Source organism: Palaemon carinicauda, chromosome 27, assembly GCF_036898095.1.
Source record: "Palaemon carinicauda isolate YSFRI2023 chromosome 27, ASM3689809v2, whole genome shotgun sequence".
Taxonomy (NCBI): Eukaryota; Metazoa; Arthropoda; class Malacostraca; order Decapoda; family Palaemonidae; genus Palaemon; species Palaemon carinicauda.
The window spans coordinates 70145004-70169985 of NC_090751.1; the positions used below are offsets into that span (position 1 = coordinate 70145004).

Below are 24982 nucleotides of genomic sequence, written 5' to 3' on the forward strand. Positions count from 1 at the left end.
ATGGAACAAAAAACTTCAATTTGGCTAGATAAAAAAAAAGGATTACAGATACATCGATGTCAGAGACTCAGATGCAGTCAATGACCAAAACCAAAAACTAAATGAAAATAAATTGTAAAACCAAACCTAAAAAATGCAAATCAACTGGAATTGCTATATGCTGAAAAGATATTACATATGATTTTAACAGTGACAATAAAAAAATTCTAGCCATTGTAAAAAATATAAGTTAAACTAGAATTACTAAGGCTGTATCATTGAAAATTATTACCCCATATATTTCTTGATTGCCAGGACTATCTACAAGGATTTTCTTATCAAATATAGACGTTGATAATAAACATGTTAAAAATTAAACAGATTAAATAGAAAACCCTAATAATTCAAGAAGCAATGCAGCTAGAGGCTGAAGAAAGACTACCAAACAAATCACACAAAAATCATTAGTTTTTCCCAATTACCAAAGGTTATTAAAAATCAATTCCAGGTCGCAAGATCACACTTTCCCCCTACAAATCAGATTAATTCTCTATAAAACTTTCCTGTCTATTGTACAATTGGCAGAAAGAAAGTTGATCCAAAGTTCAACTTGAAAGTTTTTAGAAGCCCTTTCAAGTATGTTACAAATCTTATTTAATCAAAAATATCTTGAGAACAATTAAAACAGGCCAAACTACTTGAATTAATTACAAGACTGTGTACAGGTAAAAGGCTAGGCACATGGATTACAAACTTGAATATCTTAAAAATTCAAAAGTCTATTTGCATCATTAGACCTTTGGGTCAGAGATTCTGTATTTTCCTTAGTTTTCAATACCATATCATATTTCACAAATCATACACGACATTACATTTCATATGCATTAGCTACATCAAGATCAAGTACTAATGAAATATTCCTATACACTAACAAACACATTAAAATAAAATGCAGCATTAATTTCATTTTTACCTGGGTGATGCTTCAAAGGTCCCCAACCCAATGGCAGTGGACTATCATTGCGAGCACAGTGGGCTACTAGCACTATGACTTTGCTGAACACTAATCGCACCTCGGGAGCAGGACACTCTAATAAATATTCCATAAAACGATGTGGATGTGCAAATAACATGTTCTGAGCAAACCATGCCCTCGTCTGGAACGATGCCCTTAAATGTACCTGGGGAAAGAATAATGGACTCAGAAGTCACTGACCTGACAAAAATTTAAATAACTTTCAAAGAGCTACAGTAAAGTATAAACATTTCAAGAACTTGCTTTGAACTTCAACTCACCAATAATGCATCATACCACTCCATTGCTGGACCCCTTAATGTCTTTTTCGTATGTAGGCCTACTGAAAACAAGAATTTGCTGCACAACTGGGTGCTTATCATAGCGATGTGCTCACAATCCGCAACCTGAAAAGTGTGGGGGAGGAAAAAAGTTATGAATATTACCTTCTTGACCAGTCCTAAAAGTTAATATTTTTTTACTTGAATACTGGCATGCACTATTTCAAGTAACTTTCCATTTCATACAATCTTAATGCTACTTAATCTTAGGAGACACCAAACTTCAAAATTCTTCATAGTGTAACATCATACCTATACTGTACTATCCAGAGTTATTAGTACACAACCATCCTAGGGGCTCCCCAATGTAAATGCACAGCACTGGGAGTACAAAATAAGATTCAAACCAGCGATTTACTGAATAAGAAATATACTGTATATACTATAAAAAAAGGAATTCCTCAGCTATTGAAAGCCCAAAACCTTGAACAGGAGATGGCCACAAAGACCTACAAAACACACGACATTGCATTCAACGGAATGTTATGAAGGTGTTCCAAGCATTCGGCTTACAAAGGGTATGAGATAGCATCATATGATTGAATCTTACAAAGAGGTTGGTGCCACATTGAATTAAAATTTGGATGTACAACAAATCGAAAAAAAAAGAAAAAAAAAGTATTGAGACAAGCAAATTAGCCCCTTTACTGTAGTTGTTGCTTAGTTCACACCCTCATAAGTGTTTCATTAATTTAATTAGTTTTGAGTTTTTTATGTACGTACACAAGGGAAAAACCTGAAATGCATTCCGAAGAGGAGGAGAAAGGAATCCTGTCCCTACGTCAGTGATGGATATAATGGTAAAATGGGCTTAGTTAGTTATATTTTTGTAGAAAAATATCATACACATAAGGGAGTAGTCAGCAAAGCAGGAAAATATACAATGACAATGCACTGAGTAATTTAAAAAGTATCTTAAAATATATGAAAAAACAACCCTCTTTCAGTTTTCATTAAAAAGATCCCAAGGAGAATTACAATTAGTGTATGGAAAAGGTAAAGAAAAGAAAGAACCCCAAAAGAGCAGTTACTTTGTGTGTTCATGAAGGGGGACCCCACCTCCCAAGCATCACTTACATCACCTCCTCCATGTCCTCTTATTACGGGTAAAATGAAGTTCAATGTATTTATTCTATTTTAATATTGCAAACTTTGTGTAAAAATGGCTCACAATAAGAGCATCGTTCAGTATTAAGTGGAACACACATGTACGCTCAAACAGCACTTAAGGGTACAACTCAGCCCCATTGAAACAATGATATTTTGGAATTGCTCCAAACTCCTACTACTTTCTTATTTATAGACTGATTTCTTTCATTTAAAACTATTGGATAGAGAATTTGAGTTTTCATTAGTATGTATTTTCAGCAGTACATACACCTCACCACTGGGGATCATAAGGACATTTCTTCATATTTCAGGGTTGTTTATTCAGATATAGTGAACCCCTTCCTTGAAATCCGGAAATGTCCTTCCCAAAATACTCATTCATACTGGTAGTAAGATGAGCATCAGCACTGTAATTTGGGTCATCTTCAGCCTCCTTTCTCTTTGATTTCCTATTTTATTTTGAACCTTTACGTTTCGAAGCCTCAAGGGAATGCCTTGTTTTCTTTTTATCTTTGTTTATCATATGTTTTGTATCTAAAGCAGTTATATTCCTGAATCCCAACCCAGACATTTGATAGCCATATACTAAGCTCATGTTATGTTCTTCAAAATTTTGATGCTCATCAAAGCACTTGGAGCTACAGGTTTTTTTATATTCACAAACTTTACAACTTACAACAACAATGGTATTCCCATAATTCTCTTCGTTTCATTTCTACTTTTCCCAAACAACCTGGAATATTCCCGTACATGACCCAGCATTATCATAAAAAATTGAAATTGACAATATCAACGTCTAATGTTCAAACGCAAACAAGAGGAAATTTCTATGACTTAATTTTTTCGCTTCATTACAACTATCTTGTTCAATAATACTTCTTTCCCAGGCATTCTTAGCACTGCTTTCTAAATCAGCAGCTCCTAAATCACTTGATACTGCATTAAAACAGGAACTTGATGTTCTACAGATAGGAGGATCAGTAAATAACATACCTGGGGGAAGGAGACATCATGATGCACAAACAATAGTACTAAATATTTTTTACGTCTGGTGATATGACCACTTCCTTTGGCTCTCTAGGCCTTTAGCGACAAATATTAAAACAAATAAAACCCTTAACTATGAATAAAAAAAAGCAAAATCATGATATATTAACAATATATGACTGGCATAGCGTGATTAGCAAGGAAAATATATTCTCATCAGCGTCTTCAGGGTAAACGTTACGCTTCTTGGAGGTAGGACTTCAAGGGGGGATAGGGCTGGCGGGTAAGTTTGCTTAAATAGCTAAGGTTTGTATAGTTAGGGAAAATACAAATTATCTACGAAATTGTCATTTGTTCCGTAAGTTGAATACAAACCACCCTATTTAATAGGGGTGACTTGCCCATTAGGTAGGGTGGACGTCCCAGCCAATCTAGCTTTTGGCTTTATCCGGGTGGTCAATATCCGAGTATGTCAGTACTCAAAAATGAGTCCCTGCACCTCGCTAAAACCTTGCTATGCAAGGTCCACGGCCTACACAAGCTGTGTGTTGAGGTATATAGAAGTGTGACTGTCCAGGTAAAGTTATTCAGAGTTCTTTAGAAGGAAAAACTGTGTAACTAGGACTTTCCCAATACCACCTCGTCAGGGTATGGGGACGCAACAGTATTAGTCTTAATACTAGGTACACAAGAGAGCATGGTTTACCTGCAGTGGTTTAAGGTCAGCTGTGCAGAGAACCCAGGATGCTGCTTTCCCCAAGAGAGGGGAGAATGAAGAAAAGAATAAGGGCCAGTCAAACCTTTTCATTCACGCAGACTAAAACCGGGTAACAATGCCCTCAACCTTCTGCTACTTGTCCAATAAGGAGCTTGATGTTTAAAACCAGCTATTGTGCAGCCACGACAGGACCGATAAAGAACGTATCGAGTCTCCTGTGGGTCACGTCTTGCAGGTAGTGATATGTGAATGTGGTCTGACGATTCCACACCCCAGCTTGAAGCACCTGCGTCACTGAGAAGTTTCTCTTGAATGCCAAGGACGTAGCTACGCCCCCTGACATCATGAGCTCTGTGGCGATGTGGAAGAGGAGGGTCTGGATTCAATGCATGGTCTATGACCTTGCGAATCCATGCTGAGATGGTATTCTTGGTTACCCTCCTCTTCGTCCTTCCTGTGCTGACGAATAGTGCAGGCACACGCGGACGGGCTGCGGCTGTTCTCTTAAGGTATAGCCTCAAACTACTCACTGGGCATAGTAAGAGATGGTCTGGGTCATCTGTTACAGTACGGAGATTATAAATCCGGAAGGAGTCGACGAATCGTGGATCTGCTACTCCTGGGTTCCGAGTCTTAGCAATAAACTCAGGGACGAAGCTGAACGTACCTCTCCCCATCCCCTTGAATGGGCGACGTCGTATGAGAGACCATGAAGTTCACTGACTTGTTTGGCCGAAGCCCAAGCCAGCAAGAACACCGTCTTCCAAGTCAGGTGGCAATCGGTTGTCTGGCATAATGGTTCATAGGGAGGTCTCTTAAGAGACCAGAGAACTCGAACTACGTTCCATGGGGGAGGTCTCACTTCTGACTAAGGGCAGGTAAGTTCATAACTCCGTATGAGTAAGGAAAGTTCTAACGATGAAGAAATGTCCATTCCTTTCAGTCTGCAGGCGAGACCTGAGGCTGAGCGATAGCCTTTTACTGCCGAGACTGAGACGCATTTCTTCACGCAAATACACGAGAAGCTCCGCCATTGCTGGAATAGTGGCATCGAGAGGGGAGATACCCCTCCTACGACACCAACCACAGAAGACTTTCCACTTTGCCTGGTAGATTGCTGCTGATGACTTATGCAGGTATCTAGACATCCTAGTCGCAACTTGTTGCGAAAATCCTCTCTGTGAGAGGAGATGCTGGATAGTCTCCAGGCGTGAAGTCGTAGCGAAGCTATAGCTTTGTGGAATATGTTGGCATGTGGTTGTTTGAGTAGATTGTGTCGTGGAGGGAGTTCTCTTGGGGTCTCCTTTGGGAGCTGCAGGTCCCGAAACCATTCTGCGTGATGCCATAGTGGAGCTATGAGAGTCATTGAAAGATTGACCGATGTTCTGGTCTTGTTGAGTACTCTCCTCATCAGACAGAACAGGGGAAAGGCGAAAACGTCGATGTTGTCCCACCGTTCTTGGAATGCATCTTTCCAGAGAGCCTTGGGGTCTGGGACTGGGGAACAATACAGCGGGAGCCTGAAGTTCAGGGCCGTTGCGAAGAGGTCCACAGTCGGAGAACCCCACAAAGTCAGGACTTTGTTGGCTACTAGATGATCCAAAGACCATTCGGTACTCACTATCTGAGATGCTGTGCTCAGGTTGTCAGCGAGCACATTCATTTTGCCCGGAATAAACCGTGCCGATAATGGTATCAAGTGAATTTCGGCCCATCTCAGTATCTCTACTGCCAGATGGGACAGCTGCTGCGAAAAAGTACCTCCTTGCTTGTTGATGTAAGCCACTATTGTGGTGTTGTCGCTCATCACCACCACTGAGTGGCCCGCCAGGAACTGTTGAAGGGCCAGAAAGACGGCCTTCATCTCTAGGAATTTATGTGGAGGTACTCTTCTGACTCTAACCAGAGGCCTGAGGTCATGTGGTGCAGCACGTGGGTCCGCCACCCTTTTTTTTTGAAGCGTCTGAGAACAGCATAAAATAGGGGGGGAGGATGAGAAGGTCCACTCCCTTTCGTAGGTTCTTGTCTGCCACCCACCACTGGAGGTCTGTCAGTTCCGCTGATCCCATGGGGATCCGGCTGTCCGGGGAATCGAGAGTCTGATTCCACCGGGACTTGAGTTGCCACTGGAGGGATCTCACCCTGAAGCGACCATTGGGAACTAGACGGGCCGGCGATGAAAGGTGACCGAGGAGACGTAACCACGTTTGGGCTGGAAGTCCTTCTCGTCTGAGAAAAGGGCTTGCGACCTTTCTGTCTTGTTATCCTGTTGTCTGATCGGAAGGCTTAGTGGAGATTGGAGTCTATAATCATGCCTAGGTAAACCAGTCTCTGTGTAGGAAGCAGAGAAGACTTCTCGAGATTTACCATGATCCCAAGATCTTGGCAAAGTCTCAGAAATTTGTCTCAGTGTTGAAGAAGGGTTGACACCGAGTCTGCTAGGATTAGACAGTCGTCCAGATAACGGAGGAGATGAATGCCAATTCTGTGTGCCCAAGATGACACTAGGGCAAACAAACTGGTGAAAACTTGAGATGCCGTGGAGAGACTGAAGCACAGCACCTTGAATGGGTACTTTCTGTTGTCTAGGCTGAATCTTAAGTACTTCCTTGAAGACGGATGGACAGGGATCTGGAAGTACGCGTCCTTTAGGTCCAGTGTACACATGAAGTCCTGAGGTCTTACTGTTAGTCTGACCCTGTCTGCTGTCTCCATGCTGAACGGAGTTTGTTTGACAAACTTGTTCAGAACTGAGAGGTCGATGACTGGTCTCCAGCCTCCAGACGCCTTTCTTACAAGAAAGAGTCGACTGAAGAAGCCTGGGGACCCGTCGAGGACCTCTTAGAGAACACCCTTCTCCAACGGTCTGGACTTCTGCCCGATGGGCCTGCTCCCTTGCCGATCCCATGGCAAGGGAGTCTATTGACACTGGATTCATGGTAAGGGGAGGGAGAGATGTTACGAACGGGACGCGATATCCTAGACGGATTACGGAGATTGTCCAGGAATCGGCCTCGAGTTGCTTCCACCTGTCTGAGAAACTTTGTAGGCATCCCCCACTGGTGGAACCGCAGTGGGAGTGCCTATCCTAGCGTTTGCGGCCTCGGCCGCTCCCTCTAGGATTCTTTCCTCCCCTGGAGGACTTTTTGCCTATTAGACACTGTTGTCTTCGCTGCTGGTTTCGTCGTCACGGTCTTGGTTGGAGGGGTTGCTGAGCTGCTGGAGGTTTATAGGGCTTGGATGTCAAAGCCCTATGGAGGAGGGAGTCTCGATGAGACTTCTTTCATCTCCCAACAGTAAGTTACACATCCTTAGGCTCAAATAGGTGGGCCCCCTCTGGGGAGGAATGTCTGAGCCTATTTTCCCAGAGGAATGTCTGAGCCTATTTATCTCGACGCTGGGTACCTGTTGGCGGAACCTCTCAGACACTGCATCTTGACGTTTCAAGATAGTGTTTGCCCACAAGTTCAAAACCTTGGTGGGCAAGAAACTCGATCATGCGAGTGCCTGAGAGTAAAAAGGTCTCCATTGGTACGCTCCTAGGAGAAATCCTCAGATCGTATCAGGATACCCAAGGTCCCTAACCAGATGTCCAGCCACGAAGTAGCTTGCATCGCATACTTGAGTGACCTTTTCCTGGTAAAGGACTTTGGCCGCCAAGAAAGAGACCTGCCGGCTGGAGAGTCTCTGTTTCCCCTGGTTAGCTCTTCCAGAGAGAGGTGAAGTGGAAGAGCTGAACTAGGCTCCTCCAGGATCTCAAAGTACCTCCTCTGCTGTACACGAAGTGGTGGGAGGAGCTTGTTCGTAGAGCCGGCACGGTTGGAGGAAACAAACTCGGAGAGCTGTTAGGCGATCTTGTCCCTGGTACTCTTCAACCCCTGAGACCAGGGCAGAGCTGCACTGGTCTTTGAGGGTTTCTGAGTGCCGAAGACGCGGCGTAAGACCGTGTCTTTGCCCTCTCGAGGGGGTATCTCTGGATCGGAAAACCCGTTAGAGTCAGAACCTGCCTGAAGGCATGTTCCGATTCTTGTTGGTCTCCTCCTGATGTTGGACTCGCAGCAAAGTCTCCTTCTGTCCCCAAGAGCTCTTCTTGGGGTGAGTCACGGACATTCCTCGAGTGGCTGGCTGTCTCCGTTCTAGTCCTTGTGGAGGACTTTGGCAGTGTCTTGGAGTCTTTGGACTCCTTCCAAGGAAGAAGGTAAGACTCCAACATCGAAGGTCTGAGTATTGTGTCCCTCCTGATCTCTGATTGAGGGGACCTCTCTGCGTGAAGGGAGGTTTCCTCCAACGGTGGGATAGAAGAGTGCCTCTCCTTGCGCAATTCCCTTGGTGAAGGTTGGTCTTCATCAGACAGGAAGGGAGAGTATCCCTCGGGAGATACTGGAGAGACTAGCCTTGATGGTCTGCACGGAGTCAGCTTCACCCTCGGGGAAGTGACCGCGTCGAAAAACTCCTTTTTTCCTCTTCAAAGGGGTAGAGGAAGCCATGGTTCCGTGTCGTGAATTCAGAGCTATAGGCTGCTCTGACGAGTGGTCGGACAGGATAGGCTTGGGTGCCTGTGTTACAGCTCTGACTAGGGCACTGAACCAAGGCTGCTGACTGACTGATGCACTGTCAGACAGATCCCCTACGAGGTGTCACTGTAATAGGTGGGTCTGCCTTAGAAGGCAGTTTAGGGATCCTGAACCCCTCTGCTAGTGCCTGTTTCCCTTCTCCCACAGGGCACGCTGGAATGCATTTGCAGGGAGGGGAATGAGGCAATGTTGACCTTGCCGGGTGTAATTCGTGCGCCCGTGCCTGTTGGCGCGCAGGAGAGTATTGGCGCGCGTGCGCAGGCGAGCAGTGGCGCTCGCGCATGTCTTGGTGTGCGCGCAGGAGACCGCTGGATTGCACGTGTTGTTTCACCTGCAGAGTGTTGGCGCGCAGAAACTTTACGTGCAGGTGAGTACTGGCGCGTTGGTGCTCAGGAGATAATTGGCGCGCAGGAGTGTTGGTGCACAGGAGAGCACTGGCGAGCAGGAGGGTGTTGGCGTGCAGGAGGGCGCTGGCGCGTAGGAGATCGTGGGCGCGTTGGCGCAGGGTGTGCAGAAAATTGTTGATATGCAGGAGAGCGCTGACGCGCAGGAGATCATAGGCACGCAGGAGAGCACAAGTGCGCAGGAGATCATGGGCACGCAGGAGAGCACAAGTGCGCAGGAGATCATGGGCACGCAGGAGAGCACAAGTGCGCAGGAGATCATGGGCACGCAGGAGAGCACAAGTGCGCAGGAGATCATGGGCACGCAGGAGAGCACAAGTGCGCAGGCGACCCTGGGCGTGGGAGCGCAGGCGAACGTTAGCGCGTGGGTGCAGGGCGCGCAGGAGAGCGTTGGCGCGTAGGTGCATGATGTTTCTGCCTTCTATGAGGGGGAGCAGGTGAAGGGGCATGCAGAAGCGCTGTAGAGTGCTGACAAGCTGCTGGCGAGCGCTGATGTTCTGTAGGTTGGCTAGCTGCAGGGCGATGGCGTGCAGCTGCACACTTTGGTAGAGCCTCAAGAGGCTTTACCGGCGACATGGAAGGTCGGCAGGTCTGAAGGGTGGATGGTTGGGAACTGGGATGTGTGCCCTTTGTAAGGGCGAGCATCCGCCGAAAGGGATCGCGAACGATCTGCAGAAAGGTCCAGGACCGAAGTCACAGGACTAGTAGCAGGAGCAGTGACGATCGATGGTTGGTCAGATGACTGCAGCGGAGGCTCCCCTGCAAGGGACGACTGTGACGACGATGAAGCAAAGAGGCGCCTCTTCACTAATGGTGAAGAGAGACCTCTAAGGCAGAGTGGAGGGCGAGCTTTCCGACGAAGGCGCCCTCTGGGGCCCGTCGGATCAGCAAGCTGACCGTGAGCCGCAGCAGTCCTCTGAAGAGGAGTCTCTATGAGTGAAATTCCCCGAGGGAAAGAACCCCTTGCAGGAGAGACAGATGTTGGACTTAGTTTTCCCCTCAAAGGATGTTCAGGAACGGGGGAAACTAAGTCGGCAGCAACCGCTGGAGAGTCTGGAGGGGCAGAGGAGTTGGATGATATCGCATGCGACACCTCTGACACTATAACATCAATGAGGGTCAGAGGATCTACCTCTGACAGCGACGATGACTGATGAACAGAAGCACCCATGGAAGGCGGACCCGTAAGCCCCAAGGAAGACCAAATCTGCAAAAGATGGGTTAGTGACAAGGCCTCACCCGGGGGGAGAGGTGGGGCCGCTTCACTAGGGGAAGCAACACCATCTCTCGAGAACCGGGGTTGGCCGACATTAACTTGGTCTACGCTACTACTCGACGGTCTCTCGTAAGAGGCCGAATGAGTAGGAGCTATGGAGGACAGTCGGGAGACGGAAGAGGCGGCCTTGGGTTTTTCTCCCTTCGAAGGAGCTTTCGAAGGAGAAATATCCCGCTTGGGCTTCTTCTTCCACCGTCGCCCAAACCTCTCCCACTGGGAGGAAGACCACTCCCTACACTCATTACACTTGTTTACACTATCACGCCGTTGACCTCTGCATACAGGACAAAGGGTGTGAGGATCAGTCTCCACCGCCGATATAAACGTCCACAAAAGCGGCCATAGAGTCCAGGGCAGGTGCGCATGGTCGCAGAATTCGACTTCACAAACACACACTAAAAGAAAAAGAAAAAGCAAAAGTCATTAATGGCTGCCAAGATTCAGCGAGGATGAAGAGCAGCAACGTCCATTCACCATCCGAGCCGAAAGCAAAAGTGAGCTACCCCCCCTACCCGCGCTAACTAGCGGTATGGGTAGTTAACCCTAGTTAAATTTTAATGGCTCGTCATTTCAGCTACGCCAAAAGTAATACCCCTATTAAATAGCGTGGTTTGTATTCCAGTTACGGAACAAATACAAACTTTGAATATATGAACGTACACATAAATGAGGACAAACATCTACGAGTGGCAAGGGCCGATAGTGTTTAGACAAGATTTGGTTGGATGGATGGATTTAAGAAATCTCTAGGTGATATTAGATACAACTTTCCACACTTTTGCTCTGTATAGTTATTGCCTCTGACTCTTTACGCTTGTTTCAGCATACTCTTATCTATCTACAAAGGCACTTCCTGCAGTTTTTTTTTTTTTGGGGGGGACAGTAGACGACATAAAAAGGGGGACTTTTCTTCTCTTTGCTCCTCCCAGGCTGACAAGGAATTCAACTGATTTTGTTGGTACTCCCAGTGCCGCAGCCTAACCTCCCCCGTTACCCACCACAAACGAAGCTTCATATGCTTAATTCTCTACTACCAATACTTCAAAACTCACCGAAGCGACCGGAGGAAGCAGCATGGCCTAAAGGAACTGTCTCACAATCGCTCGCCATTCATTCTTATTTCTAGTCCGCTCTTTGGCCTCTCTCATATTTATCTTCTTATTACCTAGAGATTTCTTAAATCCATCCATCCAACCAAACCTTAGCCTTCCTCTTGTACTTCTCCCATAACTCTAGCATACATCACCTTCTTCAATAGATGACCCTTTTCTATTTTCTCTACATGGCCAAACTACCTTAACACATATCCACTCTAGCTGCTAAATCATTTCTTACATCCATTCTCGCCCTCACTACTTCGTTCCTCTCATCTATCTATTCGAGATACACCAGCCATACTCCTCAGACCCTTTATCTAGAACCACATTCAATTTCTGTCTCTGTCACTTTCATTCCCCACAACTTCTATACATCACAGTTGGTAGTATCAATTTCTCATACAGAACTCTCTTTACATTCACTCCTAACCCTCTACTCTCGTCTATCAGTTTCAATCCTCCACCAAGCAATCGAGCATTCACCTGTCTTACAACTCCATCAAAACAAACTGAACAACCATGGCAACATCACACATCCTTGTCTCAGCCCCACTCTCACTTCATTCCCCATCATACTACATGCTTTACTGCCTAAGTATAAACTTCACTGCTTGCAACAACCTTCCACCAATTCCACTGATCTCATCACACACCACATTGCTTCCATATCAACTCTATCATAACCTTTCTCCATATCCATAAATCACAAATTTTTAGTAATTTGTATTTTTCCTAACAATACTTACTGAGAAACACTTTCTTAGGAGTTACTGGAACCTCCTCTCAATCGACCAGAGTTTTGTGTAGTTTACCCTACTCCCATTTTCTAGCGGTAGGTCTCGCGGGGAAAACGTGCCCCGAGGGCAATGCCCAAGGTAGGTCACGCATTAGCCAGGTCGGATCTTCAGTAAGTTTTAAGTAAGGAACAATACTCAAGAACAGTGAGACAACTGGGGGACGGTTGGAGGGGCCATGACCCGAAAGTGTTTCTTGGTAAGTATTGTTAGGAAAAATACAAATTACTAAAAATTTGTGATTTGTTCCGACACAGAGACTTACCTCGAAACACTTTCTTAGGAGGCTTACACTTTAGGAGGTGGGAGTGCCTCCCAGATATAGGCCTGATGGTAAAGTAGGATAAACTACACAAAGGACTCATTAAGTGTGTAACTAACACTTACCCTTCAAAATATTCCTTGTTGTGCTTGATGAATATTGACGACTCTTGAGACTTGTCTATCTTGTAAAAGACCCGAGGACGACTGATAGTACGAGAAAAAAGGGGGAAGAAGGAGAAATCAAAAGATAACCATACTTGTGTCTAGAGCATTTGTGATTCGCGATTAAACCTGGGGCTTAAGCCGTCAAACCGGATGGAGCGCTGAGATGACTGGCCCAATCGAAAGCCCATCTAGGGACTTCCTCGTACAATTTTTGAGATAGTAAGCGGTGAATGTCGACTGATTAGACCAAGTTCCTGCCCGAAGCACCTGAGCCACAGACATGTTCTTTTCAAACGCTAGAGAGGTGCTTAGGCCTCTAACATCATGAGCCCTGGGCTTTACTGGTACTGTACGCCCCTCACCTGAATAAGCTTGAATAATTACTTGTCTGAGCCAGAACGAAACAGTATTCTTGGAGATGTTCTTTTTAGTTTTACCGCAGGATATGAAGAGGTTCTTAATAGTCGGACGGAGCTCTGCCATTCTTTTAAGATACTTCCTAATCACCCTAACAGGGCACAATTTCAAGTCTTCCTGATTACCTGAGTTTGGAATTGCTGGGACCGTAAAATTTTCAAACCTAGGATCCCAAACGGAAGGATTCTGGGTCTTGGCGACGAAGGAGGGAACAAACTTAAAGGTGATATCCTTCCACCCTCTAGAGTGCTCTACTTCATACGACAATCCATGTAGCTCTCCCACCCTCTGAGCTGAGGCCAACGCTAATAGGAAGACTGCTTTGAACGTGAGATTATTGTCCACTATATCTTTTAAGGGTTCGAAGGGTGGTTTACGGAGCATGTCTAGCACCCTAGCCAGGTCCCAACTCGGAATTCTGGGGGAAGAAGGAGGACATGCTTGTTCGAAGGCCCTGATGAGCATGGAAATATGCCTGGAGGACCCCAAATCTACGCCCTTCAAAAGGAAAACTTGGCCAAGGGAAGCACGAACTCCTTTAATCGCTGGGACTGACATGGCCATCTTATCCCTGAGATGGACCAGGAAATCCGCTATAACGGGAACTGATGCTTCTAAGGGTTCTATCTTCTTGTTCTTGCACCACTTAACAAACATCGTCCACTTGGATTGGTAGACAGCCGTGGAAGATTTTCTTAAGTAAAGGGACATCCTCTTAGCTGTCTTGGTCGAGTACCCTTGTCTTCTCAGGAGGCACTGGATAACCTCCAGGCGTGAAGACGAAGGGATTGCGGGCTTTCGTGAAACCTCTGAAAGTGTGGCTGCCTCAAGAGATCTGTCTTGCTGGGAAGAGGCCACAGAGGGAGAATGGCTAGGCTTTTTAGGTCTGCGAACCACTCTCTCTCCGGCCACTAAGGCACTACCAAAGTCATCCTTAGGTCGATTGCCGTCCTCACCCTGTTGAGGACTTGTCTTATTAGGGAGAAGGGTGGAAATGCGTAGACGTCGAGACCGTCCCACCTGTGTTGAAAGGCGTCCTCCATTGCTGCTTGCGGGTCAGGGACAGGCGAACAGAATACGGGGAGTTGCGCGTTCAACCTTGTTGCAAAAAGGTCCATTACCGGGGACCCCCACATCTGAATGACGTAGCTTGCCACTTGTGGATGCAGGGACCACACTGTTGCTACTACTTGTCCCACTCTGCTGAGGCCGTCTGCTAGGACGTTCTTTTTCCCCGGAATGAATCTTGCCGTCAGGTTGACCTCCTCCCTTTCCGCCCACTCCAGGATCTGTAGGGCAAGATCGCACAACTCCTTCGACTTCAGTCCTCCCTCCTTCTTTACATATGCCACCACGGTAGCATTGTCTGCCATCAGAGCCACTGAGTTCCCTCTCAAGTCCTTCGTGAAGTGTTTGCAGGCTTCTTGGACCGCTCTCATCTCCAGGACATTGATGTGTAGGGACTTTTCCCCCTCTGTCCATCTTCCATTCGCTGTCTTTTCCCGAAGATATGCACCCCATCCCTCCTTCGATGCGTCCGTAAACAGAAGGACTTCCGGAGGTTCGGCGGACAATGGCATCCCTTTTAGAGTGTGTGCCCGATCCTGCCACCACTCTAGAGCTTGCCTGGTTTCCTGAAGGACTGGCACCATTTTGTCTGGGGAACTTCTCTGGTTCCAATTCTCCTTTAGGTTCCATTAAATTTTCCTTAGATTCTGCCTCCCGTGTGGAACTAGCTTCTCTAAGGACACCAGATGTCCTACCAACCTCTGCCAATCCTTCGCCCTTCTGGGATGTCCTAGAAGGAAGGGATGGAGAACTCGGTCTAGGTTGTTCAGCCTGTCTAAGGATGGAAAGGCCTTGCCCTGTAATGAGTCCAGAACTATTCCCAAGTAAGTCATTCTGTTGGTCGGGGTCAACTGAGATTTTTCCTGGTTGACTGTGATGCCTAGATTTTTGCATAACTGCAGAAGGTCTTCGCCCTGTTGCTTCAAGTCTTCCTTTGAGGAAGAAAGGAGTAGCCAGTTGTCCAGGTATCGAATTAGACGAATCCCCCATTCGTGTGCTCATACGGAGACTGTCGTAAACACCCTCGTGAATACCTGGGGCGCCGTGGAAAGTCCGAAGCACAGGGCCTTGAATTGTAAAATCTGGGCACCCCACTTCACCCGGAGAAACTTCCTGTTTGCTGGGTGAATAGGAATCTGGAAATAGGCGTCCTTGAGGTCTATGGATATCATAAAGTCTCCTTCCCTCAAGGACGCCATGACTGTTCTTGGGGTGTCCATTTTGAAGGTGGTCTTCCGAATATACTTGTTGAGGGCTGACAGGTGTCTTACTGGTCTCCACCCTCCTGTCGCCTTCTCTACCAAGAACAGGCGACTGTAGAACCCTGGACCCAGAAAATTCACTGTCTCTAAGGCTCCTTTCTGCAACATCGTGGAAACTTCTCAGTCCAGTACTGCCCTTCTTGCCGGGTCCTTGGGAACCAGCCAGTCCGCCTGACTTGCTGGAATCAACGGAGGCGGGTCTTCCAGAAATGGAATCCTGTAACCCTCCTTCACTACCGTTACTGTCCACGGATCTGCTCCGTGGAGCTTCGACGCTTGCCAAGACAGTCTGAGGCATCCCCCTACCTGAGGCTTGGGCAGGGGAGTGGCCCTCTCATCTTATCTTCTACGGGATGACCGGCCTGCCCGTCCTCTTCTGGAGGATGAGTACGCACTCCTGTAGGATGGAGGAGTTGAAGAAGGTCCTCTGCGGGGGGGACTCATTGATTGGGACCATTGTCCTGAGGAATGTTCCCGCCTTCCTTGCGTTGGTACAGACCGCGAGGTCGAGGGCGCGTCCACCCCGGGCCTCCTGAAGAAGGGTCGTCTCGCCGACTGTGGTTTACGTACGGCGAGTTCCCTCTTCTTAACCATCCTCTCCACTAACTCTTCTGCCTTTTTAGAGGGGATAAGGTGCTCTTCCCATACGGAGATGTTCCGCAGGGCTCTAACTTCTCTGTCGGGGATCTTTACTGGCAAGTTCTTAATCAAAGCGTCTCTTCTCCTCAGTACCCAGTTCGCGAAGAGAGCCAAGGACTGGAACGTCAGAAAATTCAGGGCACGGCTACCTGATCCCAACAACTCGTTCAACGCCTCACGTTTGGCAGGCTCCATCGAGTCTGCTGGGACCTGAGTGCCCACTAAGGTGGTGGCCCACCAATCCAACCACGAGGTGACGTTGACCAGGTCCTTCGACATCTCCTCCATCATCACTGACTCGGACTGGGAGAAGAAGGTGGGAGCCGATGACGCCCTTTCGTCGGAGAAGCCCTGGCATAGGATGTCCAGGGCCTCCTCCATCTTGCTTGCCCCGTGCGGTCTTCCTTCCATCGTATAATATTTGCTTTGGGACTTAAGTCCCTGCAATAGTTTAGCCGCACTATAGCCTTTACCAGAGTCAGTATTGCGGGCTATAACTTTGTCAATGTGGGTTCTGACTACCCCCACGTCTCTGGCCTCCGGAAGGGCTAGTGAGGATTTCTTCTGAGAGGGCGCTGCCAGAAACTTGTTTAACCCGGAGGTCCACACTTCCTCTTCTTGTGGAACGGGCTCCACCAAGTTGTTGTAGCCTCTGATCAAGGAGATAACCCTCCTATATGCGGAGTCCTCCATCGGCATCGTAGTCTCATCGTCCACTTCCTCCGTCCTACACTGGGGAGAGGCATGGTCACGGGCACCTCCGCTTGGACGGGCCCCTTGGTATTTCTCATCCTCTTCGCCGGCAGTCTCCTTCATCCTCGAGGCCCTCGACGAAGGGACGGCCCCTCCGTGAAATAGTACGACGGAGGAGCCCGTCCTCGCCTATCATCTCGATGGGAAGACCTGACGAGGCTGCCCGACCTCGGAGACGACTCCCTCCGCTGGGCGGATTGATTGTCTCTAGGACGGGACTTATGCCTACAAGACGAGGCCCTCCTCTCATCGGCTGACGCCATGCCGAGGCTAACGGAGGCCCTTCTAGGAGGACTGTCTCCTGCTCGCTTGGCTCTTCCTCGTCTATCATCTCGATGGGGAGACCTGTCGAGGCTGCCCGTCCTCGGAGACGACTACCTCCGCCGGGAGGATTGAGTGTCTCTAGGACGGGACTTCTGCCTACAAGACGAGGCCCTCCTCTCATCGGCTGCCGCCATGGCAAGGCTATCGGAGGCCCTTCTAGGAGGACTGTCTCCTGCTTGCTTGGCTATCAAGCTTGAGGTCTTGTCAGGTCCCTCAGCCTGTTGTCTGGAACAAAGACCCATGTTCCTTGCGGAGAACTAGGTCTCCTGCTCTTGCTTGGAGGAGAGCGAGAGCTTCCTCTCCTGTCTATAGATCCTGTGGGAGACTGCAAAGGGGAGTTCCTCCTCACAGACTGATCTCTCTTTCTCCTACGTCTCCTCCGACGTTCCTCACCTGACGAGCCCGACGAATTGTGCACCGACGAGTCTGACTTGCCTGTATACCTCGACTGCGTTCCCGACGGAGGCTTCTTGGGACTACGTCGTATTCCGGACGTAGAAGGCTGCAGAAAATTCTCCGGAACTGCTGACGTAGTCGGCACCAATGACGACGGATGAACCATGAAAGGGAAGGACTCGTTCAGGCCCTCCTCCATATCCAGCGGAGACTTCATCGGAGTCCTTGGTATACCCCATGCCAGCGGATCTTCCTGCGGGGAATCCCCTCTACCGACGGCACCTTCCGCAGCCGAAGCGCCTGAGACATCCACCCAGGAATCTGGCGACGAAAAAGGGACATGATTATTCCACATGGGGTCCTCCACCGAGACGAGCTCCCCACGTACGAGAGCAACGTCCGTCGGACCCCCACAACGCACACTTACGGGCGCCTGATCCGCCGTGAACATAGAAGAACTACCCGCAACATCAAACCCCTGGGAAAGAGGCACCAACTTTTCCCTTTTCACCGACTTACCTCGTCCCCTACTCTGGGTAGGGGAAGAAGAAGGAACCTTACAAGAACCCTCGGCCGCAGACGTCGCAGGGGAAGACAAACTTGTTTTCCTTGGAGATCGCTTCGTAGCCGCCTTCTTCTTTGTTCCAAATTTCACCCATTGGACCTCACTCCAGCCAGCACATTCCGGACACGTGTCCGAAGGCGAACACGCTTTTCCCCTACACGCGGAACACAAAGAATGGGGATCCACATCGGGTTTCGTTAAGAAAGCCCCACACGCTTTCCCGGCTCTAGGCCCAGGACAACGGCGAGCATGCTCCATAGCACAACACAAAGCTCTCTAGACACAAGCACAAAGGAAAGAAAGCACTAAAACGCCAATAAAAGCACAGAAGAACGAAATTAAAAGCACACAGCAATAGCACTAATCACTCGTAAAGAAGCAAAGTCCATGTGGTAACCACGTGGCGATGAAACACAAAGGGGGTCGCACTGAGAATTGAGGAGCGGCGTGTGAACACGACGCGACCAGAAAACTTACTGAAGATCCGACCTGGCTAATGCATGACCTACCTTGGGCATTGCCCTCGGGGCACGTTTTCCCCGCGAGACCTACCGCTAGAAAATGGGAGTAGGGTAAACTACACAAAACTCTGGTCGATTGAGAGGAGGTTCCAGTAACTCCTAAGAAAGTGTTTCGAGGTAAGTCTCTGTGTCGGAACAAATGTAAATTATGCCTCCTTACCATTTGCTAAAATATTTCTCGGATATTTGCCTAACTATAAAAATCCGATCCATACATCCACTACCTCTTCTAAAATCACCTTGCACTCCCAAGAGAGTATCTTGTTTTATCCTTAATCCTATTAATTAACATTCTACCGTGCACTTTCCCAACTACAATCAACAAACTAATAACCCCAGAATAACAACACTCATGCACATCTCCCTTACCTTTGTATAGAGGAATATACACACTCACCCAGTCTATTGGCACCATTGACAAAATAAAACATCCAGCAAACAATCTCACTAACCATTACCATACAGTCAACACCCCTTTCCTCTACCATCTCAGCCCTCACACTATCTATACCAGGTGCTTTCCCTGCTCTCGTTTAATCTAGTACTCTTCACTTCCTCTCTCGTAATCTCTCTCTTTTTCATACCATCTCCCATTAATGGCACCTCTAACACCTGCAACAGCAATTATATCTGCCTCCCTATTATCCTCAACCAACCCACATTTTCCTTGCATCATCATCTTTAAAAAACTTCCATTTTTATCTTCCACAGTCTCTTTGCTCCTCTATCGACCCTTCCTTCCTCTCATCACTTCCTTCCAAAATAGAATACATAATAAAACGTATAAGGATATAAATTAATGAAAAGACTACCGTGTTAAATTTTTCATAACAGCTTCTACTTACCCTGTCCTGTGGTGTTTGTATAACAAATGGATGATTCGTCATAATAAGCTTTTTGAGAAACTGGAAATATTCCGGAGAAAACTGTGATCGGGAATGCATGAACCGTACATTTTGACGAACAACTGATCTCTCGATGGCATTTGGCATTTTCACTAAACCTGGTCGTTCCGCTGAAAAATTAAATTATCCTATTAATCATAATGATGTCTACAGAACATGTTCGGTTAACCATAACAAAAATCATATAACCTTTCAATGATTTTATTATTAACTTCTCTCAAAAATTATCTGAACAAAATTACATACTGCAAGAAATTATAGTTACGGTATATAGTTTAACCAAAAAGGAGAGAGCATTCCAATACTTGAACAAGCATTTTTATACTGAATGTAACAATCAATTAATAAGTAGCAAAAATATCTTTAACATTGATTACTGTAGTCAACAGGGTTTTGAAAAAAGATATTCCACTTTCAATCCTAACAACTGGTTTAAGCCTGTCACAATGTCTTTCTATCTATACACGTACTTACCTAAGCCTAATTCACTCATGGAATTGCAGAGATTATCTTCCTCCACATCTAGCCGAGTGTAGAAAAGAAGGTAAGCATTCCACCACCTCTTTTGGCGACGATAGCTCACTCTCTTCATTATATTATCAAATACTTGCTGCAGAGAAAAATATATTCTTTTAGTATAACAAAAAGGAAAAATTTTTTATAACAAATGACCCAAGACCAGCTTGTGAAAGGTTGCTAAAAAAATTATCAATATTCTTAAAACCTGAAATAAGATCTAATATGACAAATTCGTAGATAATTTTTATTTTTCCTAACTATACAAATCTTAGCTATCTAATAGAGGTTATTACTTTCGGCGTAGCTGAAATGAGGAGCCATTAGAATTTTAACGAGGGTTTACTACCCCACCGCTAGTTAGCAGGGGGTAGGGAGGGTAGCTTGCTACCCCCCCTCTCACACACACACCTGTGCTTGAGCTCACTTTGCTTGGAGGTAGGACTTCAAGGGGGATAAGGCTGGCGGGCAAGTTTGATTAAATAGCTAAGGTTTGTATAGTTAAGAAAAATAAAAATTATCTACAAATTTGTCATTTGTTCCGTAACTGACATACAGTACAAACCACGCTATTTAATAGGGGTGACTCACCCATTAGGAAGGGTGGAACGTCCCAGCCAGTACTGGCTTTTGGCTTTGCCCGGGGACTCATTTTTTTAGTGTGTCAGCACTTAACAATAAGGAGTCCCTGCACCTCACTAGAACCTTGCTACGCAAGGACCGCGGCCTACGCAAGCTGTGAGTGAAGGTATAATAAAGTGTGACTCATCCTAGGAAGTTTACCTGTAGTCTTTTAGATGGAAACTTTAGGCTAGGACTCTCATAATACAGTGGAACCTCTACACACGAACGTATCTACATCCAAATTTTCCAACATCCAAAGTAAAATTCGAGCAAATTTTTTACTTTACACCCGAATTTTATTTTGACACACGAAGTAAGCAATTTTCGTCGTACCGGTTGTATGGTTGTATCCGAATTTTTCTACACGCGAAGTACAATTCGAACACGTTCCTACTCTACACCCGAATGTTTTTTCGACACCCGAAGTAAACAATACTTGTACGCGTAGTCGGTGCTCATAGCGCCTGAAGTGTTTTTTATTTCCGCCGATAGAAGGCAGCACTTCGACCTCGGAGGGACCCTCAATTAGCGCGGCTTGGGTCAGTCCTCTGTGCTCGTCGGCTTCTTGCGGTTGTGCTCTGTGCGTTCTGCTATTAACACTGTTTTAATCGTGATTTTTTACGTGCATCCTTTAATGGTAATGTACGTAAAGTATGGGTCCTAAAAGGCTTAGTTTTGCCAGTGGTAGTGGTAGTGGTGAGAAAAGGAAGAAGGAAATGCTTTCTTTAGACGTTAAGCAGGAAATTATTGAAAAACATGAGCGTGGCGTCCGCGTGAGTGAACTTGCTAAACAGTATGGCTGTAATATGTCGACGATCTCGACAATCCTTAAACAAAAGGAAGCTATTAAAGCAGTGAAACCTTCTAAGGGGATCACCATAATTTCAAAACGCCGTAGCCCTATCATAGAAGAGATGGAACGACTTCTGCTAGTGTGGATCAAGGACAGAGAGATCGTTGGCGACACCATCACCGAGACCGTCATCTGCGAGAAGGCGCACACCATCTTTACGGACTTGAAGGAGGAGAGCTCTGGGGGTGATGCTGGGAAGAGTTCAACCGAGCCTTCCTCGGATGATTTCAAGGCATCTCGTGGCTGGTTCGAGAAATTTAAGATACGGTCCGGGATTCATTCAGTTGTTCTCCACGGAGAGGCTGCTAGTGCGGACACAAAGGCTGCAGCTGACTTTGTCAAGAACTTCGAAAGGATGGTGCAGGAAGAAGGCTACGTAGAGCATCAAGTGTTTAATTGTGATGAAACCGGGCTGTTTTGGAAGAAGATGCCCAGTTAAACCTACATCACCGCCGAAGAGAAGAAATTGCCTGGGCATAAGCCAATGAAGGATCGGTTGACTCTTGCCCTATGTGCCAATGCTAGCGGGGACTTTAAAGTCAAGCCCATACTGGTTTACCATTCAGAGAACCCAAGGGCCTTTAAGGCACACAACGTCGATAAGGATCAGCTTCATGTTTTCTGGCGATCCAACTCGAAGGCCTGGGTCACTAGGCAATTCTTTGTGCAATGGGTTAACCAAGTTTTCGGCCCTTCTGTGAAGAAGTATCTTCATGAGCAGAAATTGCCTTTAAAGTGCCTGCTATGCCTTGACAATGCACCCGCTCACCCCCCCGGACTTGAAGATGATATCTTCGATGAATTTAAGTTCATAAAGGTGCTGTATCTTCCACCGAATACCACCTCTATCCTCCAGCCCATGGACCAGCAAGCCATCTCTAATTTTAAGAAGCTGTACACCAAGCACTTATTTAAGCAGTGCTTTAATGTCACGCAAAGCACCAACTTAACTTTGCGTGAATTTTGGAGGAGCCATTTCAACATCGTGCACTGCTTGAAGATCATAGATCAGGCTTGGGTGGGATTAACTCGAAGGACCCTCAATTCTGCCTGGAAGAAGCTGTGGCCTAATGCAGTTTCTTCCCGAGATTTCGAAGGTTTTGACCCCAGACCTCATCCTGTGGTGGGTGCAGCGGAAGCCGTAGAGGAAATCGTCTCCCTTGGCAAGTCCATGGGTCTGGAGGTCGACGCAGATGACGTTACGGAACTCGTCGCCGAACATACCACGGATGAGCTCAAGGAACTCCATGCTATGTCTGAGCACATGAGTGATGACGAGGAAGGGAGCGAGGAGGTAGAACATGTGTTAGGTTCGGCGCATATAAAAGAGGTGTTAGGAAAATATCAAGACGTGGTGGACTTCATCGACAAATACCACCCAAAAAATTGCAGGTTTGTCGTGTAGTTTCGCAGTTCGATGATGTTTGCCTAACTCACTTTCGAAACATTCTGAAAAGCCGTACCAAGCAATTATCTATCGATAATTTCTTTAAAAAAACTGCGAAGCGAACTCGTGATGAAGAGGATGTAAGTGATTCGAAGAAAACGGCAAAGAGTGATGCGGAAGAAAGTGAAACAAAGAAAACGGAAAAGAGTGAAGCGAAAGAAATTCAGTCAATTTTAAGTGTAGAGAGTGAAAGTGATTAAAATTACGTAATCATCAAAAAGAAAAAAAGAAAATGTAAAAAAATATAAAATATAAAAATAAAAAAAAGAATAAGCTAAGTTATGTTAAAGTTCACTTAGTGTAAGTTAGAATAAGTTACGGTAGTGTACGATAACCTCGCCGCCCGTCTGTTTCCTCTCTGCGTAGCAAGACTAACAACACCTGCGCTGGAGTTTCTAAGGTAAAGTGATGCTAAAAACCAGTTTCTTATTTATCATTTTTTGCTAATTCTTCTTATTTACATGTATATTATCTAATTTAGTGTGCATTATTCTCATGGGAAAATTATGTGTAGTAGTTTATTAAGAAGTTATCATAGGTTTTTGGGCTCAACCATGGATTAATCCTATTTCAATGTATTCATATGGGAAAATTCGTTTCTACATCCGAACATTTTCTACATCCGAAGTTGGTTCTGGAACGGAATAAATTCGTACGTAGAGGTACCACTGTACCACCTTGTCAGGGTCTGGGGACGTGACAGTATTAGCTTAATACTAGGAACACAAGGAAACATGGTTTACCTGCAGTGGTTTGAGGTCAGCTGTGCAGAGAACCCAGGATGCTGCTTTCACCAAGAGAGGGGAAGATGAAGAAAAGAATAAGGGCCAGACAAACCTTTTCATTCATGCAGACTAAGACCGGGTAACAATGCCCTCAACCTTCTGCTACTTGTCCACTAGGGAGCCTGAGGTTTTAAACCAGCAGTTGTGCAGCCACCACAAGGCCGATAGAGAACGTATCGAGCCTCCTGTGGGTCACGTCTTGCAGGTAGTGGGCTGTGAAGGTCGTCTGACGCTTCCACACCCCAGCCTGAAGAACCTGCGTCACTGAAATTCTTCTTGAAGGCCAGGGACTTAGCTACGCCCCTGACATCATGTGCTCTAGGGCGACGTGACGGAGGAGGGTCTGGATTCAGGGACAGATGGATCACCCTACGAATGGTGACCCTCCTCTTAGTCCTCCCAGTGCTAACAAACAATGCTTGCACCCGAGAGGATGGACTGCAGCCGTTCTTTTGAGATATAGCCTCAGACTCCTTACTGGGCACAGTAGGAGATGGTTTGGGTCATCTGTTACAGAACGAAGACTCGAAATCTGGAAGGAGTCGAACTGAGGGTCAGCCACCCCCGGATTCTGAGTCTTAGCAATAAACTCAGGGACGAATTTGAACGTTACTTCCCCCCATTTCCTTGAATGGGCGATGTCATATGAGAGACCATGAAGTTCACTGACTCGCTTGGCCGGTGCCAAAGCCAGTAGGAACACCGTCTTCCAAGTTAAGTGGCGATCTGAAGCCCGGCGTAATGGTTGGTAGGGTCTCTTAAGAGACCTGAGAACTCGAACCACGTTCCATGGAGGAGGTCTCACTTCCGACTGAGGGCAGGTAAGTTCATAACTTTGTATGAGTAGGGAAAGTTCCAGCGAGGAAGAAATGTCCATTCCTTTGAGCCTGAAAGGCGCATTTCTTCACGCAAATACACAAGGAACTCCGCTATTGTTGGAATAGTGGCATTGTGTGGAGAGATACCCCTTCCACGACACCAACCACAGAAGACTTTCCACTTTGCCTGGTAGACAGATGCGGATGATTTTCGCAGATGTCCAAACATCCTAATCGCAACATGTTGCGAAAATCCTCTCTCAGCGAGGAGATGCTGGATAGTCTCCAGGCGTGAAATCGTAGCGAAGCTACGGCTTTGTGAAAGATGTTGGCATGTGGTTGTCTGAGTAGATCGTGTCGCGGAG

General features: G+C 46.6%; 1 protein-coding gene across 1 annotated transcript in view; it reads right to left on the bottom strand.

The window, feature by feature from the left end:
- faf (ubiquitin carboxyl-terminal hydrolase-like faf) overlaps positions 1-24982 on the bottom strand; it is a 346068-nt gene that overhangs the window by 62555 nt on the left and 258531 nt on the right. The window contains exons 40-43 of the mRNA XM_068351160.1: positions 20049-20184; positions 19515-19684; positions 1276-1401; positions 953-1160 (exon numbers count right to left, since the gene is read on the bottom strand). Coding sequence (XP_068207261.1) covers positions 953-1160; positions 1276-1401; positions 19515-19684; positions 20049-20184 — 640 coding nt within the window. The remainder of the gene's footprint in view (positions 1-952; positions 1161-1275; positions 1402-19514; positions 19685-20048; positions 20185-24982) is intronic.